This window comes from Acomys russatus, chromosome 16 (assembly GCF_903995435.1).
Source record: "Acomys russatus chromosome 16, mAcoRus1.1, whole genome shotgun sequence".
Lineage (NCBI taxonomy): Eukaryota > Metazoa > Chordata > Mammalia > Rodentia > Muridae > Acomys > Acomys russatus.
In genome coordinates, this window is record NC_067152.1 from 46,057,545 (window position 1) to 46,070,653 (window position 13,109).

General features: G+C 57.8%; 1 protein-coding gene across 1 annotated transcript; it reads right to left on the bottom strand.

The window, feature by feature from the left end:
* Positions 1 to 1,061: 1,061 nt before the first annotated feature.
* Faap100 (FA core complex associated protein 100) lies at positions 1,062 to 10,320 on the bottom strand. Its single transcript, XM_051159208.1, has 10 exons — positions 10,156 to 10,320; positions 9,943 to 10,061; positions 8,387 to 9,345; positions 7,168 to 7,324; positions 5,729 to 6,498; positions 5,005 to 5,141; positions 3,762 to 3,878; positions 1,879 to 1,965; positions 1,507 to 1,642; positions 1,062 to 1,316 (listed from the first exon to the last, which is right to left on the bottom strand). The coding sequence occupies exons 1-9, from the start codon at positions 10,318 to 10,320 to the stop codon at positions 1,511 to 1,513; spliced, it is 2,643 nt and encodes an 880-aa protein (XP_051015165.1). The 3' UTR covers positions 1,062 to 1,316; positions 1,507 to 1,510.
* Between the last annotated feature and the right edge of the window lie 2,789 nt (positions 10,321 to 13,109).

The window sequence follows — 13,109 nt, forward strand, 5'->3', positions numbered from 1 at the left end:
CCTTGGAGCTGACCTTAGCAGCCATCCCATGTGGGCCAAGTCTCAGAATCTAGTCTGTGAGCCCAGGCAGTCCCTGGCTTGCAGTGTCCCGGATGCCAGGCATATGTGGGCAAGACTGGGGTCCCGGCTGGGACAGTGGCTCTTACCCCAGCTAAGACCAGTGTTTCTTCAACTCTGGCAGCCATCTAAGTCTGCTGTGGGCCCTACTAATTCTGCCAGTGCCAAGGATCACAAGCCCAGACATGTCTATGTCCAGGTGCCCAGCAAGGCTGAGGTGGGACACTCGCCAGCGCTCCCTGAGGACACGGTGCTGGCGTTCTGTCTAAAGATAAGCCTTGCAATCTCTGTGGGGTGTAAGTGCAAGCAAGGGAACTAGGGAGTGTCAACCTTGACAGACAGACAGCAGTGGAGCCAGACATGGCCATGCACACTACATAACGGAGCTAGAGGGCCCCATTTGGGAGGGGTCAAGAGTAGTTTGGGGGACAGGCTATGGACAGGGCTCTTAGGCCATCGGGGCCAAGGCAGCGGGCCACCCTGGCAGCAAGCACCTTGTTAAAGCCAGTCTTGTACAGACGCCAGGCGGTGTTGAGCTGGCCTGCTGTACTTCCTGCCTCCACAGAGGACTCTTTCCTGCAGGGTGGACAAACTCCCTTGTAAATACCCTGTGAGGTGAGGTGGCAGGAGCTAGGACCCTCAGACTGTCCAGACTCTCCCTGGAGGGCAGATCTTTGACCCTAAATGGCCAGAGAAGCTCTGGGGGAGGGCAGTGAGGGGTCCTGTCAAGAGGGCCAAGGAGAAGCTGGGAAGGGCTTCCTGCCACACTGCCCAGAGCGCAGCAGGGCTCAGAAGAGACTCAGGACAGAAGTGACACACATCAGCTGACACCTGGAGCTTCATGAAAAGGGTAGCTTGTCAGCACAGCACCTCACAGACAGAACTCAGCAGGCAGTCCCTGGGCTCTGCAGACACGCTCTCCCCCATGGGAAGAACAGCACCACAAGTGGGGCACAGTGCTGCAGGCACGCGGCAGGCCACTGGCACCGAGGAGCTCTCCCAAGGTCTTTGTGCTTTGGTTGCAGTGAGCACTCTGCCACCTGGTGGTTCCAGAGGGGCAGCCCACGCTCCTGAGGGGTGCTGGGGGCAGCAGCAGCAGGTCAGTCCCAAACCCCAGAAACCCTGTGTCTCCATGGCCTGAGCACTTGGGTGATGACACTTCTCATCAGGGGTGCAGATGCTCCAGTGGAGGGGCGCTGCCAGGCGAGCCCCAACACTCAGCCTCGAGTGTGTCCCAGTGACGCGGAGCTGGCCAGCAGCTGTCAGGAAGACAGCATGGGAGACACTAAAGCCTGTTGTTGGTGCAGACATGCCTGAATTCACCTCACGGGCCTCCCCACCCCTCCCATACTCTGCCTCGCTCCATCCACACACACACACACATACACTTTCTGCCTCCCCCCCATCCGGGCAACACTATGAAGCTCAGCACGCTGGGCCAGCACCTACCTGGTCACAGCAGGACGAGGCTCGGGTTGCGTAGCTGTTTGTAGATCTGTAAGAGCGTCTGGGCTGTGGAGCAGGAGCTCACCTCATCCTCCGCGCACAACTGCTCACGCAGTGTCTGCACTTCACGAAGCAGTTCCTGTGGGCAGGCAGCACAGCTCAGCCCGGCTTTCCACCTAGGGACACCTTATACTTGGGAGATAGTGGCAGTCCAGAAAACAACACTGGGCCACACGGCCTTAAATGCGTGACATGCAGCCACATGGACCTAGCCAGACAAACAGGAAACGGGCATGACACCACACATCTCATCCCATGCGGAGGACCCAGCCTACACTGAGAACCGGGCACCCCCACATGCCGTCTGGGGCTCACCTGGTGGTTGGCGTGCATCTGGCGTAGGTACTGCATACGGAGGTCGGGTGGGCTGGAGCCTTGTGCTGCCTGCTCTGTTACCATAGTCTGGGGGACATAAGGGCATCCTGGAGAGTGCTCCCAACTGTGCAGCGTGGGTGCCTGGGTCTACCTACAGCTTAGGGCATCGTGACCCCGACTCCCACGGGGAGCCTGCTCCCTCACCCAGTAGTGTCTCCACCCTGGTCACTTTTCCTCCTCAGAGCAGCAGCAGCTCCCCTGACAGTAATTAGGGCATTTCTGGAGTTGAAGTCAGGGCTTTGAATAGCCCAGGCAAGCCTCAACTATGTAGCTTAGGCTGGCCTTGAAGTGATCCTCCTGCCACAACCTACCAACAGCTGGGAATTTGGAACGCATCGCTAGGCTTAACCAAAGAGCCTTTTTGTTTTTGAGACAGGGTTTCTCTGTGTAGCCCTCACAGTCCCAGAACTCGCTTTGTAGACCACGCTAGCCTCAAACTCAGAGAGATCTGCCTGCCTCTGCCTCCCGAGTGCTAGGACTAAATGTGTGTGTCATCACACCTGGCTTAAAAAGCCTTTTACCCTAAACCCAAGTCTCCCTGCTGTGGCTCAGGCAAACTGGTCCTTTTTGCTCATCTTCTCTGCAGGTTCACTTAGTGCTGGACACCCTTTTTTGCTATCTGAAGACAGCTTAACTTGCTAAACGCTATGATTGTCTCAAAGGTGAGGCCCAGAGGCCTCCTCAGGGATGAGTAAAGCCTCCTGGGGCAGACCGGAGTGTTTCCAATGGGGAAGCTAATGTCCCTGCTGGGCCTAGTGGCTGTGGACAGATTCCTGTCATTGGACCATGGAGGTATGTGGCTACTAGTAGCCTGAATGCTACCTAGGGGACAGCTGCCCCACTGATTCTCCATCAAGAAGCAACTCTGTCCCCTTGAAGTCACACATGAATTCCTAAGCCCGGTTCCTCTGAATATAGTTTTGAAATGGACTCTTTAAAGATGACCAAGATGAAGTCACTAGGGTGGCCTTAATCCTGTGTGACTGTGTCCTTGGAGGCTGGCTGCCCTGTGGCAGTTCCTTTGGCTGGAGCACCGCTGCTTTGGAGACTACCCTGCTAGCCCACAACTGTGTTATGGCCTGCCACTGTTACACCACACACTTCATGGGGTGAACTTCACAACTGGCTCAGGACCAGGCAGTGAACCCCTGGGAGTCACGTGTTAGAACATCCAGCTGACCTTACAGCTCCAGAAACAACGTCAGCTGTTGGGCCCAGATTGTTGGGGGAAGCAGCACCTGAGAGCCCGGGACCAGTTCCAAGGTGAGGATGGTGGGGTGACAGCCAAGAACCAGCTGCAGAACTTCCAGGTGGCCGTGGCAGACCTTGCCTTGGGGCTGGGCCACACTGTCACAAGTGGGGGACGGGTGCCCTGGGCAGAGCTAGCTGATGGCACCAGGGGAGATTTGGGGCATGGGAGCTTTTCCCGTCCTAGAACTGTGGCCCCAAGTAGGCAAGGGCACAGTACGGAAGCGGCTTCTTCGGGACGATGGCCTCGCTCGCTGGCCTGTTCCTTCCACTCAGGAACCTTGGCCTGGAGTCCATTCCTGGGGCTCAGGCCCAGACATGACAGGTGATGACGAGACATTTATCTGACATTTCTGAGCTTGTGGGTAGCACCCGGAGGGGAGTGTCTGGTTTGCTTGGAGAGCTCATACATGCACCCTTTTTTGGAGGTGGCGATGCACAGTGTTGCCCGCAGCTGTGTGGGTCCACAGAGGAGACCTGGGCAGCTGCGCCCTGCCTTCATAGCCTCCTCCCACACCCCGCCCCTGCCAGCTGTGGTACCTGTTTCTACATCCCGCCCCTGCGGGCTGTGGTACCTGGATCCGTCTGATGATAGCATGGTGCACTCTGCACATGTTGGCCAGAGAGGAGCTCTCCACTTGGATCTCCACAGCCTGGATGGGCCCTGCAGGGCTCAGATCAGTCACAGCTACCTGCAACACATGAGGCCCTGAGTATCTGTGACATGGCCTGCACTGCTCTTTACATTTTAGAGGTGGGCAGGCTGGAGACACAACAGTAAAAAAAAACCGGTCAGTGGGGAACAGCCAGATCAGGAAGACACAGACCCTCCTCACTCTGAACTGTACTAAGACCCAACTAAACTTGGCTCCAAACCAGGAATTGACAGCGTGAGCCCTAACACAGGGGGCTGGAAGCCTTTCTGTGGACACCTCAGCACCCTCCCCTCCAGGAGGTCCTCACAGTGCTCAGTATGGGCTGAGGGATGGGGAGCCATGGCTTGCTCTCCACACAGTAGATAAGACGCAGAGCCTGGGGGCTGCAGAAAGGCCTTAGCAACCAGTGGTTTCTCCATGTGACACTGTCCACGTGACACTGTCCACTGACCAGGACCACTTCCAGTTCCTAGTCTTGGCCCAGGGATAGTCTGGTTGAGATGCTGCCACAGCCTGGCTTGAAAAGGCTAAGGAGCCGGGTGTGGTGGCGCACGCCTTTAATCCCAGCACTAGGGAGGCAGAGGCAGACGGATCACTGTGAGTTCGAGGCCAGCCTGGTCTACAAAGTGAGTCCAGGACAGCCAAAGCTAACACAGAGAGACCCTGTCTTGAAAAACCAAAACAAAAGGCTAAGGAACATGGAGGGCGTGGCCCGAGCTCTGGGAGTGGAGGCCCACGGTTCTTGGCAGGCAGAACTAATCTCCAAGAGCCTCTGACCGTAAGATGTAAAGATTTCCTGCAGGGGATGCTGGCTGCTTGGAGGATCCCCAAAAGAGGCTGCATGAGAGGGGAAGGGAGGGGGATGGGCTGTTTCACTGGAAAGAGGACCCATCGCCCTTTGGTGGTCCAGCAGGTAAACTGTTCCTGGCTTGAGGCAGTTGCTCTATTTACTGTCCACCATGACCCTAGCAGCGCACAGGAAGAAGGGGACCCATGATGGGTAGAGCTGGACAGCGCTGGTCCTCCCAGGGGCACAGTCTTGGTGAGACACATGGGGCTGATAGGTCAGGTAAAGTGATTCTTCATGAGCAATGGCCCAGGGACCCACTGAGCATCATGGGCCCTAAGGTCCATGTCCCCAAGAATGGTGGACCCCACTTGCCTCATGGACGATGAGGTTGACATCAGTACCGTCTGGGGCAATCCCCTGGATGGACGACAGTGCCTGGGCCCTCACAACCTCTACAGCAGCGTTCTCAGCAAGGAGCCACCGCAGGGTAGCACTGCACAGCTGGAAATCTGGAAGAGCGGGGCACCCGCTGGAGCCTAGGCACCTGTGTGGCTTCTGTCAAACGCTCCCCTTCCAATGCTACCCAAGTGAGTGCCCCAAATGCCCACAGTCCTACCACATCAGGGCGCTAGGCAAGTTAGCCAAGAGGCAGGGAGGGATGGAGGTTGTCAGGGGGCGACAGACCCAGAGCTCAGAAAGTCCCATGAGGCACATGGCTTAGTCCTAGCAGCCCTAGGGTGCACAGGCAGGAACATGGAGCAAGATGGCGGCTGCCTGCCCTCAACAGACTGGGAGCCAGGCCCAAACAATACAAATGGCTCTGCACACAGTGAGAGCAAAAGCCAAGCCCGGGGCTATAACAGCACTCTGGAGACCCTAGGTGCCCTGTGTGTGAGAACTCACTGAGCTGTTCTCTGGTGACAACTGCCTCTTAGGTTGTACCTCCTCAGTTTTTAAGAAACACACAAGGGACATGACAGGTCAACAAGACACAAGACTCCTCCAGCAGCCAGGATGCAGAGGGAGAGAGAGGGACACCCTAGTTCCACAGGCTGCAGGGCCCTGAGGTCAAAGTGAAGGCAGTAGTGCCACCAACCTGCGTGGCCGTCTTCCAGGGCCGTTCTGAGGAGCACTGCTGACACCCGGATGGAGGCTGTGGATGGAGGCAGGTACTTGGCCCGCAGGGAGGCAGCGCCCGATGGCTCACTGCCAGGGCCTTGGCAGGTCTTCAGGAAAGTCTCCACGGGCTCACAGGCAGGGCCAGGCACAGAGGGGGCCTGTGCAGGGTGCGAGGCCACGCCAGGGAAGCGCAGACACTGCAGCATGTCCACTGTGCGCTTGCACAGGGGCAGACAGATACCCTCTTGCTTAGGAAGGTTGAGAGGGAGAGTCTCCAAATAAGGGTCTTCTAGAGGGTCCGAGGGGGCCAGGGCCCCACCCACCACCTCCCTGAGGCTGTAGAAGAGCCAGCAGGACATGGTCACTGGCAGGTCAAGCGCGCCACTCTCACTAGGGCCCAGGGGCAATGTCACTTCCCGCCGACTGCCGGGGCCTAGGCTGTCCACTGGCATGGTATAGGTGAACGTCGAGCCCGCCCCGTCCAGGTCCAAGGCAGAGGAACTTGTTAGCGCCTGAACACACAAGGTCCAGCCCTGGTCCAGGCAGAAGCTGCTACTGTTCTCCAGTGTGCAGGTGGCCATCAGCATGTCTCGCAACTCCAGGCGGCTCCAGGAGACAGTGATGGTGCAGGAGATGGGCCGACCACCCTCCTGACTGGAGAGCAGGGCACAGCTCACATTCATGGCCTCGTTGAGGCTTGTTATGGCCTTGTTGCGTTGGTCAACAGCTTTCTTCAGAAAGGACACCCTGCAAGGGACAGTCATGCGGCCCAAGAGAATGAGATCACAGCAGAGGGAGCCATGTTGGTGGCTCCCTAGGGGGAAGTCACCAGATCCTTGTTGGAGCACAGGTCTCTGAGGATGCAAGCAGCTCCCAGGCCCATGGAGCGCCTGTCCCTGTCCCAGCTGTGAAGCCCTTTGGAGGACACAGGAAGCTGCCTGACCTGGTCATCATTCTTAGCTATAGAAGGCGGCACAGGACGGAGGTGCCGAACTGGCCTATGCCTGCTAAGGGTGAGCCAGGCCATGGATCACCCCACCCACTCTCACGATCGGCCCCTTTCTCTTTAGGCTTTGTAGGAGTATTCCCAAGTCTCAAGGCCATAAAACCCGCCGTCACCAGCTCTAGGCCCAAAGTAGGAGGAACTGGCTCTGATGTCGAGAGCTGTGCTGGGCGCAGGGACACCCCCGGCTGGCAAGGGATTGGTAAGGGGAGGTCCCCAGGCCCTGTCAGAGGGGAGGTGGGGGAACTGAGAGGAATTCTGAGGGCATGTGCACAGATTCTGTGGCTCCTGATGGAGACAGAGGCGAGACAGCCACACAGATGGTTGTTTCCCACCCACCCCCCCACCCACAGCCTGGGTCAGCTCTCTTCACGATGCTGCCCCCAAGAGCAGGGTACAAGCTCTCAGCTCACCTCTCAGAGACGTCGCCAATGTCCAAGAGCAGCTCTTTAATCTTCTGGCCTGCATTTGCCATGGTCAGTTTGGCAGGCACAGGCACCTCAGGGCTCAAGTCCAGGCTACAGGTAATCAGGCGTCCTTTAGAAGACAAGGCCAGGAGCTCCGTGCCACCTGAGTGACACATGCAGGGCCAGTCAGCAAATGTGGAGCAGCTGCCGGACACTCAGTGGTGTTTTCTCTGGACTCCAGAAAAAAAGGTTTAGCAAGGGACCGAGGCAGGGTCCACAGAAGGAAGTGAGGGGACCTGGGAGGCCGAGCAGAGGCAAGGACCACTAAATTGTATACACGGCTTACGTTGCCGACACAAGATGATCAGCACAGAGGTGATGGTGGCAACTGGTCCACACAAATAGAACAGAGAGGGCCAAACGGGGACATTGTGTGGTGGCCACAAAGCGGGGCTGCTGAGCCTTCCAAGACAAGTGCCCTGGAGGCTCACAGGCACAGCTCAGGAAGCTTCTCCACCACATTCTCACTGCCCGCTCTGCCATGGGTCTGCTTGCTTCCCTACACCAACACAGCTCTTACCAGGAACCCTCAAGGGGGCAGCTGAGCAGCTGAAGGTCACTTCACAGGTCCCTAGTCTTAGGCCACGCCCCCAACCCTCTCACCACCACCACCACCACCACCACCCCAGCAGTAGTTTGGCTCTTTCCTTCAAGGCACTTTTTCTCCTGCGAAGTGTTTTCTGCAACAGGATTCAGCATACTCTCAGTTGATCCTAATGGAAAGACACTGGGGGTTCGGGAGGCATCTTCCTTTCACGCCAGAGTCGGGCAAACCCAGCTAACGCTTCCTTAGATAGCCCTGAGACACCCTCTGAATGGCTCATAAACTGGCCATAGAGCCGCTAAAGCAGGCGCATCCAGCTCTCACACGACACATGGAGGCCTGGCCTGGCCTGACCTAAGAGGCGGCACTCTTACGTCAACCCCACAAGCCACATGCTTGTGGCACCCAGCTGAGGGGCCAGAGCACACCCAGGTTGAGTGGCACCCATCACCCAATCCCAAGGAGGACACATACAGAGGTGCCTGGACCCTGAGACAGGCCTGGTGAGGAAAGCCTGCACCTGCTGGCTTAGCGGAAGTCTCACCAAAAAACAAGGCAAGGAGTAAGGACAGTGTAGGAAGACTACTAAGGAGAGGCCTGGCCCAAGGCTCTGTCACGTACCTGAGGGTGTTCTAGACGACACAGAGAGAGCGACGACACTGCAGATATTCAAGCTGGCTGGGCACAGCATGGAGGGCAGACCTCCCATGGTCCCATCTGGCTTCTCAGGGTTCCAAGGCGTGCCTCTGCTAGTCAAGTCTACCACACAGAGGTTTGAGGGGGTGCTGTGGTACATGCGGCCATCCCGGCCACAGGCGGCACAGAGCACAGGCCCTGGGAGGCAGTACTCACGGAGCTCCGGCACCAGGTTCCCTGCCTCGCTCCAGCTGGCCCTGATGGCCAGTGTCCGGCCCTGGTGGCCCAACGCCACCAGGCAGTCAGAGTGCACGTTCTCACCAGGCAGCAGCTCTCTCGCCGCCTCCTCAGCCTGTGGCTCTGCCCTCAGAGCACCGATGAAGACCACAGGCTCCTCCAGGTGATGCAGGATCTTAACCAGGGCCGTCGGGTCCCCGGTGGCTGACCCAGAAGTAACCAAGGCCTTCAGGACCACACAACAAAGCTGGCCATCGGGGAGACCGCAGAGGACCACAGGGGACTGCAGGAGGGCGGCGTCGACCCCAAAGAGTAGACCGAAGAGGGCCTCCTCCAGCATGAAGCACCCACAGCCCTGGGGGTGACCGTGAGGTAACCTGGAGTCTGGTGGGAACACGCAGCGCAGCACTGGCAGGAAGCAGGGGGCTGCACGCTTCCCGGGCACCCCACCTGGAGGGGTGCAAGTGGACAACTCCACCTCGCCAAGCTGGCCTCCAGGCAGAGGCTCCTCCCCTGGACAAGGCAGCTCAAATAGCTGCATCTTCCATTGGGTGGAGCCCTGTGCCAGGGTGACCAGCACATCGTCCAGCACAGCGAAGGCACGGAGTGCAGCATCAGGGAGGACGCAGGCATCTGGGTCCACGTGGATCACACAGGGAGGGTTAGCCTCATCCTCTTTGTCCTCTGTACAGGCCAGGCTCGCAGACCTTCAGGGACAATGCAACAGTACTCAGTACTGGGTGAGGGAGACTCGGGTTACCTTCAACAACAACCTGACTTGCTCTAGGGAGGTGACATCACAGGAAGTGCTCAAGAGTGCTCCCACAGAACCCACAGGTCATTCAGCAGGCCACACACACCACTTGACATATGGATCAGCCACAAACAGCTCACAGGCAAAGCTCATCAGCGTGGAAATGAGCCCTCGAGGCTGTTATCTGGGCTGTGTAGTTTTCCAGCACAAGCCAATGGCCAACACTCTTTGGCTGTCACTACTAACAGGAGACACCTGCTTCTGAGACCCACTCCTGAGAGGTCTTGCGAGACACCTGAGGGCGATGGCAATTGTGCTCCTGGCTGCAGACTTCACTGCCTGAGGCCTCAGCAGCTAAGAACTTGATGGACGCAGACGCTGCGGCCACGCCTGCGGCTCACAGGTGTCTTCGGCCCCCACCCCCGCCCCACCCCAGGGCGCCATCGGTGGCCAGTCAGTACGGACCGCTACAGGGGTAACGAAAGCAGGTCAGGGACGCGAGGCCTCCCCGGGGACCCGGCCGGAACCGCGTGGGGCCACGCCCCCTCACCTGCTCCGTGAGTCCAACGACAGGCAGTAGATGCCGGTGCGCGCGCACAGAACGTAGAGCGCCCTGCGGGTGGCCAGGAGCTGCAGGTGCCACACCTGGTCGGGAAACTGGTAGATCGCCTGTGCGCCAGCCAGGAGCGCGAGGTCAGGCGAGGGCACCCGCGGCCCCGGCTCACCTCGGAACGGCGCGCCCGCCCTCCCGCCCGCCGCTCACCGTCAGCAGCCCGCCCTCCTGGTCGTACACATAGACGAACTCGCGCCCGCCGGACAGAAAGACCTCCGCCTCATGACGCAGAACATGCGGCTTCCCCGGCACTCGGCCTCCAGGCGGGCAACAGAAGTCGGACAGGTAGTGCACGCGCGAGGGAGCGCCCGCCATCCTGCGGGCGCCCGTCCAGAGCTCAGCCGGGAGAGGCGGCGCCGCCTCCAGGCTTTACGGCCGCCCACGGCGCGGCGCGGCCTCCGCCGTAAAGCGGCCACGGCGCTGCGGGGGCGTGGCCGGGGCGGGCCGGCTGCTCCACGGTCCCGCTAGATGGCGGGAACGCCCGGTCACCACGCCGCAGCTTAGCAATGAGCCACGGTCGCAGCGAAGCGCAGGAAGCCCGAGGCTGGCCAAGGAGGATGCAGTCCTGCAAGTCCGCTGGGGCGCAGGTCAGGGTGCTTGCCTTGGACCACCCCGACCCCCGGCCCCCCCCCCCCCCCGCGAGGAGAGGTCGCCCTAGTGCAAGGTCGCAGGCCGCACTTGCCTCCGCACTCGACAGGCTACCACCAATATTAGCACAGGCTCTTTGCGGTAGGGTGGCTCGGCACACCGAGCAGCCCCTACATCAGGGAAAGGGGGGCTTCGTGCCAGCCTGCCAGGCCTTCCCTCCACGCGTGAAGGTGTCGGGACGTAAATGTGACTTGGAATTGGAGCAGAGGATGCCGAGAGGCCTAATGAGCAAGGTTTAAGAGAAACTCCATTTTCTCTGGGGACAGCTCTACTCTCTGCTCTTTGAGTAAGCAGGCCGAGACTTCTACTCTGGATGAGGCCCCAGGTGCACGATCAAGTATTCTCCACACTTCCAGAACATTCATCAGAAACTAGATGCCACTGCCTGTGCTTCTGTGCCAACAGCTACTCCGGAGGCTGAGGCAGGAATGCTTGAGTTGAGTTTGGGGCCAGCCAGGCAACCTTGTCTCTTTAAAGAACGCTCACCTGAAAACCCAGTGGCCAAATCTACAAATAAAGGGTCTGGGGGCACAACACATGCGGTGGGCTTGGAGCACAGCGTATTCCTGGTGCAGCTGTCAAAGCACCATCCTGGGGGCTGGTGAGAGAGATGCTCAGCACCCGAGAGCACACACGACTCCTGGAGAAGACCCAAATTTCACTCTCAGCCTCGACCTTTAACATCCTTTCCTGATCCCACTATTCATGTGCACAAAAAACAGTAAAAGCAGGAGATAGCACAAGCTTTTAGTCCCAGCACTCCAGGAGCAGAGACATTGGATCTCTTGAGTTTAAGAGCTGGTTCCAGGACAGCAAAGCTACACACACACACACACACACACACACACACACACACACACAGTCTCAAAATGACACACCCCACCCAAATTAATATTTTTGAGCCTCTGTATAGCCCTGGTCTGGTTCTGCCTCCAGAGTGCTGGGAATAAAGGCATGGTCCACCATGCCTAGCTGTAAATTAAAATAAAAAATTAAGGGGCTGGAGAGATGGCTCAGAGGTTAAGAGTACCGAATGCTCTTCCAAAGGTCATGAGTTCAATTCCCAGCACTCACATGGTGGCTCACAACCATCTATAATGAGATCTGGTGCCCTCTTCTGGCTTGCAGGCAGGATATTTTATACATAATAAATAAAAAAATAAATAAATAAAGGGAAAAAAAAAAAACAAAAAACAAACCACTACTTTAACCTGAGGGTGAGGCCTGGACCCAATTGCACCAATTCTGAGTGGCCTTCAGAACAGATCTCTGAGCCCTGTCCCCAGCCTGCTCTTAAGAACCCGTGGCCGGAAAGGTGGGGATGAGCCTTCTGCTGCAGCTTCTGCGTCTCCTGCAGGGTTGGAAGCGTCCTCAGCCGTCTTCTGCACACCAGTTTCCAGTACCCGAGACTGCCCCGAGCCCAAGGCAACACATTCACACCACACAGGACACAACCGTGGACAATGCGAGCAGGGCGGTCGCTTCAGGTGCTTTTATTAGGTTCCACTGCAGGGCTGGGGTCAAAGAGATACTAGTCCACACCAGCCAGTGCACACCTATGAGCCCAAAGCAGAGCCGAAGCGTGAGCACCCACGTCCCGGGAGCAGGCTGGTCAGAGCAAGGCTGGCACTAGACCCCATCTCTGAGCCTGAAGAGGACCACGGCAGCCATGGGGTTCACTTGGTGTGCCCACAGGAACCCCGTTCTGGGCTGTAGTGCCTGATGGCAGGAGGGACTAGAGGTGGGACCAGGGCCACCTCCATGTAGGAGGTAGCTGCGCTGCCCAGGCCTGAACCTTCTTCAGGGCTCATCCCAAGCTGGTAGCATTAGCTTGACTCTCTTTGGACAATAAAATAAAGTGCATTACTGAACAAAGAGTAACTCAAAACCGTAAGCAGAGAAATCACAACAATTTCTTTAGCAAAAAGACAGAAAACAAGAATTATGTGGATGCCAGAACATGAGAAAAAATAATTAACTCTGTAGACAAAGATGAGTGTAGTAGTAAGTAGTGGCAAAAGGTCCCCAGGGCTTGTGCTATTCAGCATCTGCCCAGCATGAATAATGGTGCCAGCGCGACTGGCACTGGAAACACACTGAGTCATGAGCACAGCAATGCCAGGACATCCAGCCCACCAGATCTTAGGGACCAGGAAAGACAGCGATGTGAAGTCCTAGCCACGAGAACGACCAGGAGGGGTAGCTGCCTCAGCCCTGGCTGGAGACACGCTGGTCTTGTTCTTGGCCGCTCCTGACCCTCCCGGATGACCTGTCAATACCAAACCAAGCTCAATAGGTCCACAGCCCCAGGGCTTTAAACTTCGGGTCTCAGGCCAGGTGAAACCAGAGGTGCTGACCCTAGCCACGCCACAAAAACCTGGCGAACAAGCGTTCTGTCCCCTGGCCCAAGGATGCGGAAGGAAGCAGGGGTGCACTCAAGTAGCGTGACACACGTG

Coding starts and splice junctions, on each gene's coding strand:
- Faap100 (XM_051159208.1), bottom strand. CDS start 10,320: ATGGCGGGCGCTCCCTCGCGCGTGCACTACCTGTCCGACTTCTGTTGC. Junction 7,325..8,386: donor GTCGTCTAGAACACCCTCAG/GTACGTGACAGA, acceptor TGTGTCACTCAG/GTGGCACGGAGCTCCTGGCC. Junction 1,966..3,761: donor CTATCATCAGACGGATCCAG/GTACCACAGCCC, acceptor TATGTCCCCCAG/ACTATGGTAACAGAGCAGGC.